The 15,496-nt window shown below is 62.6% G+C and overlaps 1 protein-coding gene across 1 annotated transcript; it reads right to left on the reverse strand.

Moving 5' to 3' along the window:
* Positions 1-2,465: 2,465 nt before the first annotated feature.
* Positions 2,466-12,894, reverse strand: ICOSLG (inducible T cell costimulator ligand). The gene is made up of 7 exons (XM_058732176.1): positions 12,706-12,894; positions 10,666-10,706; positions 9,439-9,801; positions 8,493-8,789; positions 6,256-6,421; positions 5,363-5,399; positions 2,466-4,451 (listed from the first exon to the last, which is right to left on the reverse strand). The coding sequence occupies exons 1-7, from the start codon at positions 12,717-12,719 to the stop codon at positions 4,401-4,403; spliced, it is 969 nt and encodes a 322-aa protein (XP_058588159.1). The 5' UTR covers positions 12,720-12,894; the 3' UTR covers positions 2,466-4,400.
* Between the last annotated feature and the right edge of the window lie 2,602 nt (positions 12,895-15,496).

Consider the following 15,496-nt stretch of genomic DNA (forward strand, 5'->3'; position numbering starts at 1 on the left):
TGGTCACTCTCTGGGCTCAAGGACAGCGTGAGGGAGGGACTCAGCCCGGATCCGAGGGCAGGAGTCTTCGCCGTCCCCTTGTCCCCACCACGGGTCCGTTCTTGGCCACACTTTGGACCACACCTGTGGCGTCTACACTCTCTGAGAAACTACGCTGTGCGGGCACCTCGAGTGCAGATCCACGGGGCCCTTTGGGCGACCCCCCCCTCACAGCCTAGGAGCTGCCACTCTGATGGGACAGGTGTCCTCTGCCTTCCTGGTGGCACGTGCCCCGACAGACCTGGGGTCGTGGGGGGCGGGCAGGGAGATGAATCACACTCTCCCAGGGGAGGGGTGCAGCCCTGAGCTCAGGCCAAGACCCTGAGAGGGGATGGGGGGGGAGGACAGTGGGAGGGAGGATGAGGGGGGGAAGTCAGAGGGAGGACGAGGGGGGAGGGAGCACAGTGGGGGAGGACAGTAGGGGAGAACAATGGGGGGAGGACAGTGGGGGAGGGAGCACAGTGGGGGGGATGGGGGAGGGAAGGTAGTGGGGAAGGGAGGGCAGGGGGCAGGAACACAGTAGGAAGGAGGACGGGGAGGGAGCACACAGGAGGGAAGGAGGGCCCTGGACCGGTCTCGGCTTGCACACCCCAGGGCCCAGATCAGGGTGCAGGGCCTTTGCTGCAGTGTCCAGCCCAGCCCGGTCATACAGGGAGCTGGCTGGCAGGATGTGACAGGACACCCGCACGTCAGAGCTTCTGTTCGTGCGTGTTATGGGGGCCCAGGGTCCTCCCCAGCACCTCCCAGCAGGGACCGTGGCAGGAGAAGCCCCCCCAGCTCAGCTTCTGGACACGGAAGGCAGGCTGACAGCACGGGAGGCCCCTGGATTGTCAGCCTACAGCACCCCCGGGCCCTGGGGCTCAGAATCCAGCCCCCCGTGTCGGGAGCTGGGCTGCCCCTGCCCCCCCTCACAGTTGCCCCCAGCTGCCTGCCTCGCCCCGGTTCCGGCAGGACCCCCCTGGATTCACAGAGAGGGGGGATCCTCACTGGGAGAGTGGGAGTGAGCAGACCTGATGCTGGGGAAGGAGCGGGCTGGGGCGGGCTGTGCCAGGGCCAGAGAATGCTCAGGAATGCAGCGGCGGCCCGCAGGCTGGGGTGTGGGTCCTGACGGGCCAGGGGCCGTCAGGGTGGACTCCTTCTCTAAGGACAGAATTATCTCAGATTAAATCAGGAGAGCTGCCTTTTGTTTGGGAAAGCTGGGCGTGGAGGGGGGTGAAAACCAGATGTGCGGCTGGGGGTTCCTCAGCACTGCCCGGAGTCAGCCTGCTGGCTTCTGCCCCTGACCAGCTCCTAGGGCCTTCTCTTGAGGAGTCCGGGCCTGAACGGCCATTCCAAAGCCACAGTTGCCCTCCCCCGGGTCGAACAGAATGGCCGCAGTGGCCACGGTCGGTCGTAGGAAGCATCCGAGCGGCAGGGGCCCGTTCGCGGAGCCTAGTTCCAGCCTCCTCGCCTCACAGGAGGGGAAACCGAGGTGCAGGGAGAAGTGACGTGCTCAGGTCACACGGGCAGCTGACCCTGCTCTGTCCCCTGCCCTAGTGATGGGCCACCCTGTTTGTTGGCCTTGGCCCCGCCTCCCCATGGGTTTCGCCGCACCTGCTGTGCGCAGGTGGGCAGCGTCGCGGGATTCCCGAAGGCTCGCGTGTCTGGCGGGGCCTCTGCCCACAGCACCGCCAGGCGCCCACCGGCCAGGCTCCGAGAGCAACGGGACGGGCAGCTTCCGGGCCCCACACGGAGGGTCAGACAGGCAGCGGGCTGAGCTGAGTGGGAGGGAGGCCCCCAACCCTGAGCTAGGGCATCCCCCAGCCTGGACCTGTTAACCGGGAACCCCGCACCTATGCCACAGCCAGCCGTGGGCAGGGGTCCCAGAGCGGATGGGGACAGGAAGCGCCCTCCCCCCCGCCTCCCACAGGAAGGCGACGACAGAGGGCACAGGTTCTGACTCTCGGGCCACTGACCTCTAACGTGGCTACTTCTCTGTGCTGGGCCGTCCCATGTGCCTCTACACATTAAAGGCCAGTGGCAACCCCAAGTGTGACGACCAAAACTGCCACCAGACCGTGTCCAGCGTCCCCTGGGGGAGAGACCTTTCCTGGGTGAAAACCAATGGGACAGGGGCAGGGTCCCTAGGCTGGCAGTAAGGTTTTGTTTTAATGTTTATTTTTGAGAGAGAGAGAGATTGCAAATGGGGGAGGGGCAGAGAGAGAGGGAGACACAAAATCCAAAGCGGGCTCCAGGCTCTGAGCTGTCTGCACAGAGCCCGACACCGGGCGCGGGGCTCGAACCCACGAACCGCGAGATCATGACCCGAGCCGAAGTCAGATGCTTAACCGGCTGAGCCCTGCAGGCACCCCTGAGGCCGACAGTAAGGACGAGCCGAGCTGAGTGTGCAGGTGACTGTCACACTGACCAAAGCCACTGGACACACACCACTTTCCATCTTGTTATTCTTATAAATCAGGTTTCCAGAAACAGATGTAAAAACACTGGCCTTCGGCCTGTTCACAGTGCAGTGTAAGGAGTGGACAGTGACGTCTAGGCCGAAGGGCAAGGGGTCACTGTGCACCCTCCCAGGCCCGAGGGAGTGGGGGGGTCCTGCTGGCATCCCTTGGGAGCTCCGGGTCCAGGCAGACCCACAAACAGGTGGTGGTGGGAGAGTGGCTGGGGGTCTGGGCAGCTGGCCCCCTTTGCCCCCCCCCAGGGAGAAGCCCGCTCGGACAGGGGAGCGCTGGAAACAGACCCCGTTCCGTCCCGTCTGGGTGGGCGCCCAGTGATCAGGGTCTGCTGCGGACAGGCAGGCTGCAGGAGGTGCAGGACCCTCAGCCTGGACTCGGGGGGCCCCCGGGGAGGGCGGCTATGCCAGCATCCCTGCCCGAGGCCATAGGCGGGCTCCGCAGCCCCTGCCTGCACCCAAGTGGTCCTTCTGCTTTTTGCTCCGATGCCAATCGGCGACCTTCTCGTCCCCCTTTGGGAACACGCCTCTCCTGATGCTTTCGGGTAAAGTCTGGGTGCAGTCCGCGGCACGCTGTGACAGCCAGGCAAGGAGTTTTGGGTACAAACACAGACAGTGAACACTTCTTGTAACGGATTGGGCTCAGCATTCCCACTGAGCCTGGTCCTTGTTTTTGCCATCACGCCCGCCACCAGTGCTGAATGACCGCGGGCGGGACACCGTCTTTCCCAGGGGCGTGCACACCAGGGTTAGTGGGCAGCCGGCTGTGCAGAACCTTCCAGAAACGTCAGCTGCTAGATTCAGTGGGGGCAACAACATGGAAACCACGCGGCGAGGGTCGAGGCCATGGGCCGCACACCCCTGGGTGGACTTGGGCCACCGCGCCTCTCCCGTCCCCCGCTGGGCCTCGTGGGCTCCACGGCAGCCGGGCAGGTCCCGGGGGAAGCCGGGGGTGACAGGTGCGGAGGGTGGCATGGAATTAGTGCCACATTTTGAACGGCTGCCACTCTGCGGGGAGAGCGCCCCCTCCGTGCGCGTCACGGCACCAAGTTGAAGGACCTCGATGGCCACGCAGTGAAGCCCGTGTCCACTGGAAACACGGGTCCCCAGTCCTGCCTGAGCAAGTTTCTGCGTTCTGCTCTTTCCCCTGCTTCTGTCACGATGGCCCCAGCAGCACAATGTCTTCTCGAAAAAACTCCACTGTGCCTTTTTAGGAGGGACATCCAGCTTTTGACTAAAACAAACAAGGTCAGGTTTTCTCCCCGGTGAAGATCCCAGAGGAAAAGGAGCTCCCAGGGACCTTCCAGTGTTGACTGGTTCCTGCATTCTGGACACACTCACACACGCACAGACACACGTACTCACACACGCACACGCAGCTCAGGGTGCAGGAGGGGAGGGGGCCCCGCACGTGTGCCTCTCACAACAGCCCTGAGTGACCTCCAGCCGGCAGGGGAGGTCCTGGAGGAGACCCAGCTCGCCTCACTCCTTCCTAAAAGAGCCACCCTTCCTCTGGTCTCAGAAAGCCCCCATCCCCCAAAACCCCCACGCGTTTTTGGGACTGAGAAGGGTTCCGTGGGCTCCGGGGGGCTGGGGCGGGGGGAGGAGCCATCACGAGGCACCTTCCTCCTGCATTTGGCAGCAAAGGCGGGGAGCCTGCTCACTTGGGGGCATGTGCGTTCGGAGCTGTTGGCCCTTGTGAGAGGTCCTCGTTCCAGGATCCGGGCGGCACCTGGAACATTCTCCCTGGGATCAGGCACGGTCCTACGTGTCCCTTCCAGGCCAGAGAGCCCCCGTGTCCGTGAAGCCCCCTTGTTAATGGCACCGATGGGGGCAGATGGTCCCCTCTTGGCCACCAGGTCCGCCAGAGTCAATTCCCAAGCTGCCATCCGCTGTCCCTCCTGGTGGGATCTCACAGAAACCCTGTCCACGCTCCGGGTGGTGAGTTCTCATCAGACACGGTCTTGGAAAGAAACAGAAGGGAGAGCGTCACGGAGCACTGTGACTGCTTCCCTCCTCTCGCGGGCGGGCGGCTACTTTCTCAGGACATAGGATGGTGGAAACGAAGGACCGGAAACTCGGAAAACCCACAAACAGTGTCCTTTGCCGGACGGGCGGGCCCTGGTGTTTTGGCAAGTTGTGTTCTGCAGTTGTCTGAAACTGGCTTGCGTGGCCTCAGGAGCACCGGTGTGACCAGGCTCCGCCCGGCCCAGCCTCCCCAGGACAAGCGTGGCTCACAGGGGTGCAGACGGGGCTCAGAGAGGGGTGGCCGTCTGCCGAAAGTGTCCAGTGCGGGCCAGCCTGCCTACGAGCCCCGCTGCCCTTTGCAGCCCAAGGCACCTGCCACTTGGGAAACTGGAGGCTCTTGTGTGTGGACGCTTTTCCCAAACTGGGTGGGAATCACTCGGCCTTTGCTCCTGGGACAGCGGGCTGCCTGCTTCTCCCCTGCCGGAAGGAGACCCGGAGTAACTGTTCTGTGACAAAGGGCTTAGCGTCCGGACTCCCTTGAGACCCCCGTGGGGGTGGGGTGGGAAGGGTAGGGAGGAGGGGGCCCAGGGAGAAGGGATGAAGTTTGGCAGACGTGCCTGGGGGTCATCATCAGAGGCTCGCTGCTTTCGTGAATGTCTGGAGAATTCTGTAACCCAAGGTCAGTCAGCAAGCGTATACAAGGATAGGATTGCATGCCAAAGGGGGAAAGCGTGACACGCCTTCTCTAGGGGCTCATCGTGTTTCTGAAAATGTCCACGTCCAGCTCCCCGTCATCGAGGATAGCTCGTGCCAGAGGCCAACACCGACAAAGCCACCGCCCGGCCATCCGCTCACGTGAACCTGCACCTGCTGTCCACGGGCCCCCTTCCCTCCTGGCAAACTCACCGAAGAGAACGTCTGCTCTGGCCTTGCAGCCCAGCTCCTGTTGGAACAAACCGGAAACACTCAGGGCAGGTGGCAGGGGTAGAGAGGCGTTGCTCTAGAGTCCCCAGTGGCCCTGGGTGCCACGCACGGCAGGGACAGACTCACAGGGGAGGGTCCCCCGGGCCACCTGGTTTTCCAGGAAGATGCTTTGTAAGAGGTCTGTGCTCCGGACTCAAGGCGCCTCTCCAGGGCCTGGCCAGGTCGGCAGCGGGCCGTGGGCCGTGGGAAGCGTTTCTGGGATGAAGGCATTGGCAACAAACCGGGAACTCCAGGAGCACATGCAGATTTGCATCAGGGAACCAGCGCTCCCCGTGCCCCGACCCTCCCGGAAGACCCGGGAGAGCCCCAGCTCTGTCAGTATCTTGGGGGATGCCCGCCAGGCCGAGCTGGGGAGACGTCTCTTCCCTGTGCCCCCGGCTCAGGGCCTTCCCTACTGACCCTGCTTGACATGGTTGTGACCGTGTTCACGTTCTGGGCTTTCCTGCCTCTTCTGTGAGTTCTGCTGCTTTGTTTTGTAGGGTCAACACCCAGCCTTTCTCAATCTTTCTAAACCCCCTTGAGTTTGGCCAGAGTTCAACAGCCTCGTCAGGACCAAAGGCGGCTTGGCCTCCATAGAAAAGGGCTCCGTCCTGACGTCTAAATTCAGAAGCTGGCACTCCCACCCCACACTGGGAGAAAGCCTCACAAGGCGTCCTCGGCTCGGCTGCGTCAGAACTATGGAGCCCACGACATCAGGGGCCACGCCCAGGACCCACGTCCCCGAGTTGGGGGGGCCGCTAGAACTCGTGAGCGTGAACGCTATTAAAGCCGCACTTCGCAGGAAAGCAACGTCTTGCGGGACTTTTAACGGGTACCTGCGTGGATCCCGCGGGGGGCACCTGCTTCGGCACACCCAGCCTGTAGCCACGGCCACGGCCACGACCACGCCCAGCACGATGAGGGCGCTGAGGACCGCCCCTTGTTTCTTCGGGGCATCGGCTTGGCTCTCGGTGACGCCATATTCAGTTCCGGTGACCGTTTCTACGGGAGAGGAAAATAACACAAGACTGAAAGGGTGGGGAGGAAAGGGGAGGGACCCCTTCCATCCTGAGCAGGAGAGAACCGAGGGAGGCACCGAGGCCTCAGAACTTCCCTGGCTTTGCTTTGTGATGTTTAAAATCTGCGGCTCTTCCGGGGGGGGGGGGGGGGGGAACTCCACCTTTTCGCCACCTGGAACCCCAGCCCTTTCTAGCCGCCGCCACCTGGGCAGGGCATGGTGGGAAGCACAGAGTCCTCCTGGCTTTCAAAAAAATGTTTACCGTGATTTAATGTATCATTTTATTTTTATTGCTATTATTTAGTTTTATAGACAGATTTAAAAAAACAAAGGCAAAAGTCACATAATGCAGTGAACACAGCAGCAGCATTTTGTACATTTCCAGTGGGGCACGGCCATTGCCACCGTCTGGGTGCAGAGCTTCTGCGTCGCTCCCGGAGCATCGGCGTCCACTGCCCTTCCCCTGCCCCCGCCCCGACTCATGCACTTTCTGTCTCTAAGGATTGACCTATTCTGGACGTTTCATAGAAACGCGGTCACACGGCGTGTGTGCTTTCTGGCTCCTCACTGACCACGGCGTTCTCCAGCTCCATCCGCGTGGCAGTGAGTATCAGTGCCTGGACGGAAGCGTTAATCCGTTCGCTGCTCGTTGTGAGTAATGCTGCTGTGAACATTCACGTACATGCGAGTCCATCTGCAATTCTGCCGGGTGTACAACCCAGGAGCGGAATTGCTGGGTCACATGGAAACGCTACGACGACCTTCAGAGGCACCGCCAGGCTGTTTTCCAAAGTGGCTGCACCATTTTGCGTCCCCACCCCCCCACCCCCCACAGTGCATGAAGGGTTCATCCCTCTTCTCCTAACGTGATTGCTTAGCCCCTTGGAAAGTGGCTCTCCCGGGCACACGAGGAAGGGAAGCTTGTGATAAATGCCCTGTACGTCTCCAAAATGGGAGAAACCACTCAGTGGCTAGGCCTTGAATGCACCTTGGAATCATCTGGAAGCCTTTAAACGTGTCCTGGTGCCCGGCTAGCCCAGGGGAGCAAATCCAATGGGTCGGGGCTTGGGGACTTTTACGGGCTTCCCAGCCATCCCACAGCACAGGAGCCGAGACCACAGCCCTAAGAGAACCTTTTGGTTCCCCTTTCACCTGCTGCCGGGGCCGCCTTGCCGGGGAGACCACTGCTGGGAGGCGGCCATCAGAGGCAGGCTTTTTGGTACAGCCCTTGTCTTGGTCCATGTGGGCCGAGAGGCCAGGACCACTGGGTCACGAGGCCGTGCCTTGACTTCAGGGAGGAGGATGTCGGGCCCGCAAGGATTCCTGGGGGTCAGGGCCAGTCTCACAGCATGCGACCCACGCGGGCTCACGGGCCCACACTCAGGGGCTTGTGCTCGGCGTGACTGCTGCCACGGCCCCCTGGGACTCTCATGAGGCCCGAACCAGGAGCTGTGCTTTCTCTCCAACCTGTGCGGGGCCCTGTAGGGCACGGGCAGGCCCACAGAGTCCATCCTGGAGCTCTCCCGCCTCCACCCAGGGGACCTGTCATCTCAACACTAGTGACAGGGACGCAGAATGAGAGAGCCCGTGGCCTCTGTGGAGTCGCCTGCCTGCACCCCTCCCACGGGGAAGCCCCGAGCCCGCAGCCAGGCCAGCTGCCGGCGGCTGGAACCCCAGCATGGGCGCTCTGGCCCTCTAAGCGGCAGAGGCTCAGCCATGCCTTCAACCCTGATGCCACCGCTGCCCGGTCCTACACAACCTTCCAGGCCTCAGCCCCTCGTCTGTGAAGTGAGTCACCAAACCCGAGCTTGAGAGCGAAGATTAAGTGAAACCACTTAAGCACTGAGCGCCCGGCCCCATTCCCGCCCTCGGCAGCCGTGGTGAATTTCGTCGTCGAGTGCTGCCTGTCACCTCCTCCCCCTTCCTTCCAGCTTCCGGAAGCCACTGCCCAGGCACCTTGCAGGGGCTCGGTCTTCTGGCTCAGAGGACCTCCTGAGTCACCGCAGGCCCACAGTCTTGGGTCGGTGTCAGGGGACAGACCCCGGGGGACCTTACCTGCCTGAGTGCTGATCGTCGTCAGGTTTTGGTGCAAGAGCACGTTCTCTATGCAGCAGCCGACGTTCACGCTGGGGGTCTGCCGGATCGTCAGGACACTGACCACGTCGTACAAGCCCTGCGCATTCAAGGAGACCGTGTTGTTCTGCAAGGTCTCGTTCAGCAGGCTGTTGTCCGTCCTGTTGATCCAGTACACGTTAGGCCTTGGGTAGCCATTCACGGACGTGCACGTGAACGTCAGCTCCTCGTTCTCGGAGGGGCCGCTTGGGGCCCTGACCACGGGCATGCTGTAGTTGGCTGCAGGGGGGAGATGGGTGGTGAGGGAGGCAGGTTCTGAAGGTCAGAAACAGAGGGGCACACGGTTGGTGCCCAGGGCCAGGGTAGAGGGGAGGTGGCCCAGCGTGCCCTGACCGCGGGGGAGAGGCAGGACCGGGGCTGCGGGCCGGGCAGCCCGCACACACCGCCGCCCCCCAGCAGGGCTGCTGGGCCCGCACCCCCTCCCCCATGTGAGCAGGCGGGGCGCGTGTGGATCTCCGGTGACACGGGAGGCTCGCAGGCCTTCCGGAGGGGACAGGGTCCGGGGTCCTTGGTCGACTTTAATTTCCTTCCTAAACTCGGATCTCCCTTGGTGCGTCACAGCATTCTCCCCTAATTTCATTAAGAACACCTAGTTGGACTTGAGATGCAGAATTTAAGGCCCAGACAGCAAGGTTAGGAGTTCTTCTGTGACACCAGGTGACCTCAGGCTACGGAAAACTTCCCACGAGCTGAATGAGTTTTCAACCAGTTCAGCTTCCCGCTCGGTTGGACAGAAACCCGCCGGCAGAGACTAGGACGTTCTTTACGGAAGAAACAGGTGACTGAGCCCGAGAGTGGGCCTCGTTAATACTTTCTCTGGGACGCAAGGCTGGGGCGGGGTCTGTCCCGTCAGCTTCCACGGTCTTACCTGCCACGTGTAACGTCACCACAACATCCAGAATCTTTTCTAACTCCAGGGATTTCCTAAACACCAGGCAGTTGAACCTCTGTTCGTCCTGGGGGGTGATGTTGTGCAGATGGAGAGAGAAGTCACCCCACTTCATGCTCTCCAGCGACAGCCGGGCCCTGTCCCTGTAGCGGTTGTCCTCGTGGCCCGCGGAGCTGTTCCCGGAGAGGTAGTAGGTGACCACGGTCTTCGGTGTGCCGATGACACTGGTTTGCCAGTACACATAAAGGTCATTTAAATCAAAACTGTGTCTTTCGGGGAAAACGCAGCTGAGCTCCACGTCGCTGCCCACCAGCGCCCTGACTTCTTTCTCTTGAACATCTGCTGTGGTTCAGAAAGCACGAAATTTACTTGCTACGGTTGATTCCTAGCCCGCGAAGTTCTCTAACTAGGGGGAGGGAGGCTTTTGGGTAGCAAGGGTCAATCAGACACCTATTCTGACTCATTTCAGTAGAAATGCTAATGCATTAATCAAACAGACATAGGAATGTGCTGGCATGTTTAAAATTCAAACAGTTTTGGAAAGCACTATATTCTCCGGCGTGGATTTCCGCCCCGGTGGGAGAGGCCGGCATCGGGAGGAGTCAGGGGAGGGGCGGGCACCCAGGACGGCTCTGCACGGTTTGGGCCACCTCTTGGGTGTTTATAATTAACTCAAAGTAAAAAGTTTTTTTTTTTTTTAATTAGGACATTTACAAGAAAGCCGTTTCTCAGCAACAGCATTGTATTAAAACGCTGCTCGCAGGGCATCAGAAAGGCCCACGTGCCGAGTCTAGAGCTGCCGCACCACCGGTGCGGCCACGGCAATGCCCGTGTCCCCTGTTCTGCCACCCTCGGGGCTGGAAGGCTCCGCAAGGTCTCAGCCTCGGCTGTGGTGCCAGATCCCTGTTCCTTGCTCTTCTGGAAGGTGGTGGCTCTGGAGGCTCCCCGGGGCTGACTGGGGCAAAGGGGTCAAGAGAAGTGGGAAGCCCCAGCTCATCTGGAACGCGGAGGGACGGAAACGACTGTCGCTAAACACGAACCAAGAACTGCAGGGGCTGCACAAGCGGCCGCTTCGTGGCCTTGAATCTGCACGTTCCCCTAGGCCCCGAGCCCCGCTTTCCCGTAGGGCCCCCTGCAAAGGCCAGAAGGGCCGCAGTGAGGTGGCACCCGCATCCACAGCCCCGGCAGGAGCCTCTCTGAACTTACTGGCTTGCAGGGCGCTGAACAGGAGCAGGAACATTCCAGCGCTGGAAGGAAACGACCGGAAAGGCAGGTGAGTTCCCGCTCCTCCCCAACCTCGTGGGCAGCGGTGCTCATGCCCACAGAGGAATGTGAACACACCCACAGCCCAGCCCTTCGGACGCGCCCTCCCCCCTCGCACAGCAAGTCCGGAGCCACCAGCCAGCTCACAGGGTGGAGGGAGCCACCCCCCAAGCCACTGCCTTCAACCCTGTGCCCGCCTGGCCTTTGCCGGGGATGGATTCCAAGAGACTACATGAAATCAGAAAAATACACTCTCAGGGACACCTGGGTGGCTAGGTCAGTTAAGTGTCCGACTTCGGCTCAGGTCACGATCTTGCGGTTTGTGAGTTCAAGCCCCGCGTCGGGCTCACTGCTGTCAGCGCAGAGCCTGGAGCCTGCTTCCAATCCTGTGCCCCCCTCTCTCTCTTTGCCCCCCCCCCCCAACTTGTGCGCGCTCTCTCTCTCTCTCTCTCTCAAAAGTAAATAAATCTTAAACAAAAAAGAAAGAAAAAAGGAGGATACGCCTTCAGGGTGTTTCTAGTCAGAGCTACACTTAGGTTTGGGGAGACAGAGAGGCCGTAACACGCCCCGCGGCAGGGTCGACAGCGCAGGGCGGCTCTGAAAGGACACGATCGCTGAAGCTGCAGCCGGTGGCTCTTCCAGAGCAGGCGGGTGGCTCAGCTGCCCGGGGCCAGCAAACCCCTCTGGGGACTTCCGAGGCTCTCCGACCCAGACCTTCGACCCCAGGGACTCCTCACCGTGTGCAGCTCAGCCCAGCCACCCCCTCCTGAAGGCCTCCCAGGCTCCGGCGTCCGCTGAGCTCTGGACCCAGACAAACCCCTGCCTCGCCCGCCACAGCCGTCATCTGAATGTGCACAGACGCGTGTCCCTTGCCGAGGAGACTCAGGTCTGCGTGGCTGTCCGGCCGAGCTGGGCCCAGGCCACCAGGGGCTCCCTCACGCCAGAGGCCACAGCCTGCAGACAGGCCTGCCGTCTCTCCTGTCTCTGTTGGGGCCACCAATGCTGCTCGCGGGGACAGCTCCCATAACCGCCACCTGCAGCCCCCTTCCCTGGAGCCAGAGCAACCTTCCAAAACACAAGAGCTGCGAACACCCTGGTGGCTCCCGTGGTGCCCATCAGACCCCCTTCTGCACTGAGGATCCAGGGAGCATACACCTGCCGGGCCTCCTCTGGTTATCTGGGGGCAACCTGGGTCACAAGCACTGGCTCTGGGGAGGGAGCTGGGTCGGCCGGCTTCCTGGGTGCGCGCCCTGGGCCCCCTGCTGGCCCACCTGGTCCCCAGCCTACACCCCAGACTCTGGGGTGTGGGTGACCATGAGGACGTATTTTCTTCGCTTGAGAAAATGGTTGTAACTACCTGCATTTATAACTGGGGACACCCGGTGGCAGCCAGCTTATCAAGGCGGGCACGCCCCCGACCTGACCTGAAGGGGGCGCTCTGGCCAAAAGCGGAGAGCAAGGCAGAGTCACCCAGCTCTCCGGCCGGCACCGCGAGCGGTGAGCTGAGCCGGGGTGCCAGCTTCGCACCTCCTCCGGGTTGGTTCTGCCGACGGGAGGACATGTCACCCAACAGTGGGCACCAGCTGGCCTTGGAGGGAGTGGCCACGGCACTGCGAGGTCGCGCCCCACCGCTGGGCAGTCCGTGCCCTCGTCCCCTTAGTGCGGCGCGCGGCTGCTCTCCTTTAGCTTTCGCTCTCGCCCTCTCGCGGCGGGCACCCGCCCCCAGGCACACCCACGCGCCGCCGTCGGCCCCCGACAGCGCGCCCCGCCGCTGGGCGGAGGCCACCCTCCTGCAGGTAGGGCTCCGGGCGCAGCGGCGCTCCCAGCGGCCGGCCCTGCCCGCGGATCCGGCCGGCGCCGCCAGGTGGGCGGGGGGGGGGGGGGGGGGTCCTACCCGGCCCCCTGGGGATCCTGCTCCCTGCTCCAGCTTCTCTTCTTCCGGTGCACCCGCAGGACCCGTCCTCCCCGCCCCCGCACGCTCACCTTGTCAGCCGCATGGTGGGGGCGGGACCTCGGGCCGCCGGAGCCGTCGGAGCGAGAAAGACCTCGGGCGGCCGGAGGCGTCGGAGCGCGGGAGCCCAGGTCTCACTGCGCGCCTCCGCCGCTCTGCGCGCTAAGTGAATCGCAAGAGCTGACTTTCCCCGGCGCCCGCCCGGGGCCTCGCCCCTGTTCCCACCCCCTGCCCAGTCCCTCCCACGCCCTTGGCCGCAGGCGGGGCTCGGAAAAACGGAAGCTCAGTCACAGGCTCCACAAAGTTAAGCCCTCCCCGGCCGCTGGGCGCCGAGTTGGGAGGGTGGTGCGTGGTCCCGGGGAGGAGGGCGGCCGAGGGCTCTGCGGGAGGCTGGCGGGGCCGTGGGAGGCTAAGTGCTGCCCCCCCCCCCGGTGTCGCGCAGAACGCCCGCGCCCCGATGGGGAGGCAGAGGCCGGCCTTTGGAGGTGAGGGCCAACGAGGAGGGGTCCCCTGAGCCCAGCCACCTCCAGCAGCCCGTCCTCCGTTCACCAAAGATGTAGCGCACACCCACCGCGGGCCAGGTCCTTTGTGAGCGCCAAGGACCGACTGTTGAAAGCAGACAGGCCGTCCCGGGAAAGTGAACATTCCCGGGGAGACAAGGGAGGAAGCGGGGCCCGGGACACTGGGGCCGACCGCCGGGGAGGGCGGCCAGGGAGGGGCGGAGCCTGCAGGTGAGACCCGCGGCCAGGCAGGGGCGGGGCCGGCAGTCCCGAAGCTCTGGGGCTGCACCCCTTCCGGGCCTCTGGGAAATTGGGTGGAGGGCGTGCCCAGGCCAAGCGGGGCCGCCCTCCGTTTTAGCCGGGGAGCCAGGGCCAGGGGGCCAGGCCAGGGCTCCATTCACGTGTCCGGGGAGGGGCCGGGCCGTCCGAACTCGGCGTGTGGCGGCGTCGTGAAGGGGGCGGGAGATGGGGGCCCGCAGGAAAGGTAAGATACGGCTGGGAGAGCAGGGTGTGGGCGTGAATCAAATCCTAGAGAGGTCTCAGGACGCTTCCTATTCCCGGAACCAGAACGCCAGGCCCATATTCTGCGCGCAGCCGGGCACGCTTGGGGGAAGGGCACCGGCTCAGACCCAGCGGGTCCGGAAGGGGACACGACGCGGGTGGCCTTGCTGCCCCTTGGGTTGGCAGCGACTGGCAGCGGAGGGCCCGCGGGTGAGGAGCGAGAGCGCCGGGTGGGAGCAACTCCACCTCCCGGCCCTCGCGGGTCCAGCCCCGCCCACAAGCGCCGGGGTTCCCTCTGATTGGGCGGGGAACGGGCTACGCTGCACTGATTGGCCAACGCCTGGGTGGCGCTCCACCTCCGGAAGCTCCCCGGGGAGCCCACTCCGCGGGTCTGGTTGCCCCACCCCCACCCCCAGTGCGATCGCCGCCGGAGTCGCAGGCGAGGGCAAGGAAGGTGCCCAGTCGGGTGGGCCCCGGAAACGCAGGCCCTCGATGCAGCCCGGGCAGTGCCCCACGGCAGCGGGGAGGCGGGAGGGAGGGGGCTTGCAGGGGCTAATCTGCAGAGCTGAGGGGTGCTGTGGCTGGTGGGGAGGCACCAGGTTCTGCTTTCTGAGCAGCGCCCCCACCCCTCGCCGCAGACCCCAGAAGGTCAAGTGCTGCTGCCAGGCCAGCCAAGAATGGGGACTCGGACCAAGGAAGCGCTGTTTGTTGAGCAGGTAGAGGAGTGGCAGGGAGAGCAGCAGCTGGGTCGGAAGGGACATCCGGGCAGGACCCGGGTCTGGGGGAAGTGGCGCACCCAAGACCAGTCTCAGGGACCTCAGCCTGATGAGTGCATGTTGGATTCAGGAGCTGTGTGACCGGAGACAAGTTAGTTAACTCCTCTGTGCCTGCCTTTGCTCATCTGCGGAGCGGAGACAGTTACAACACCTTCCTCAGAAAAGCAGCTGACTTAATACGTGGCTATTGCGAGCGGATACACATAAAACATTCACACCAATACCGGCACGAGGATTTTAAGACAAGTGGAAAAACAGAACATTCCTCTGAAGGCTTCCTGCAGTGGAGGAAAGGTTTCCCTTTCTTCCCCTTGACAGTGACCCTGTTTCTCAGGCGGTCAGAGAGTGGAGAGACAGAACATCCAGGCCTCCCTGGGCACCAAGCAGCAGTTGTATTCGTGCTGGGAATTGGAAGTCCTTGGCACAGACGAGGAAGGAGCAGGCTGCACTTTGCCGCTGGAGACCCAGGCTTCCTGTCAGCTGTCCCGAGCAGCTCCCTTGGGGTCTGGCACAGCGCCTTGCTGTTGACATGTGGGCGTCCCTGGTCCCAGAGAGCCCACCCTTCTGGTGCGTGTGCCAGTTTCCTGGGCGAGCTGTAACGAATCACCAAAACTTGGCGTCTTAAAACAACAGAAATGTATTCTCTCAAAGTTCTGGAGGCTGGAGGTCCGGAATCAGAGCTCCTTTGGGGACCTTCTGCTCTTGGTGGCCCCCGGCTCCCGCGGCTTGCAGCTGCTTCTCTGTCTCCAGGGTCATGACCTTCTCCTCTGTATGAGGTCAAGTCTCCCTCTGCCTCTCCCCATAAGAACCTTTGTGATCACATTTAGGCCCCCCCCCCCACCAGTAATTCCCGACAGGCTCCCCATCTCGATTTCACAATGTCAGCTACATCTTTTTTGCCATATAAGGTGACATTCACAGGCTGCAGGGAGTAGGACAGGGACATCTTTTGGGATCTGTGGGTGGGATTAAATACTTGGAGAATTTTGGGGTATTTGAGGATCGACAGTGTTCTGCCGTTTGAGCAGCTCTGGGCCCCTACTTGG

This window comes from Neofelis nebulosa, chromosome 5 (genome assembly GCF_028018385.1).
Source record: "Neofelis nebulosa isolate mNeoNeb1 chromosome 5, mNeoNeb1.pri, whole genome shotgun sequence".
NCBI lineage: Eukaryota > Metazoa > Chordata > Mammalia > Carnivora > Felidae > Neofelis > Neofelis nebulosa.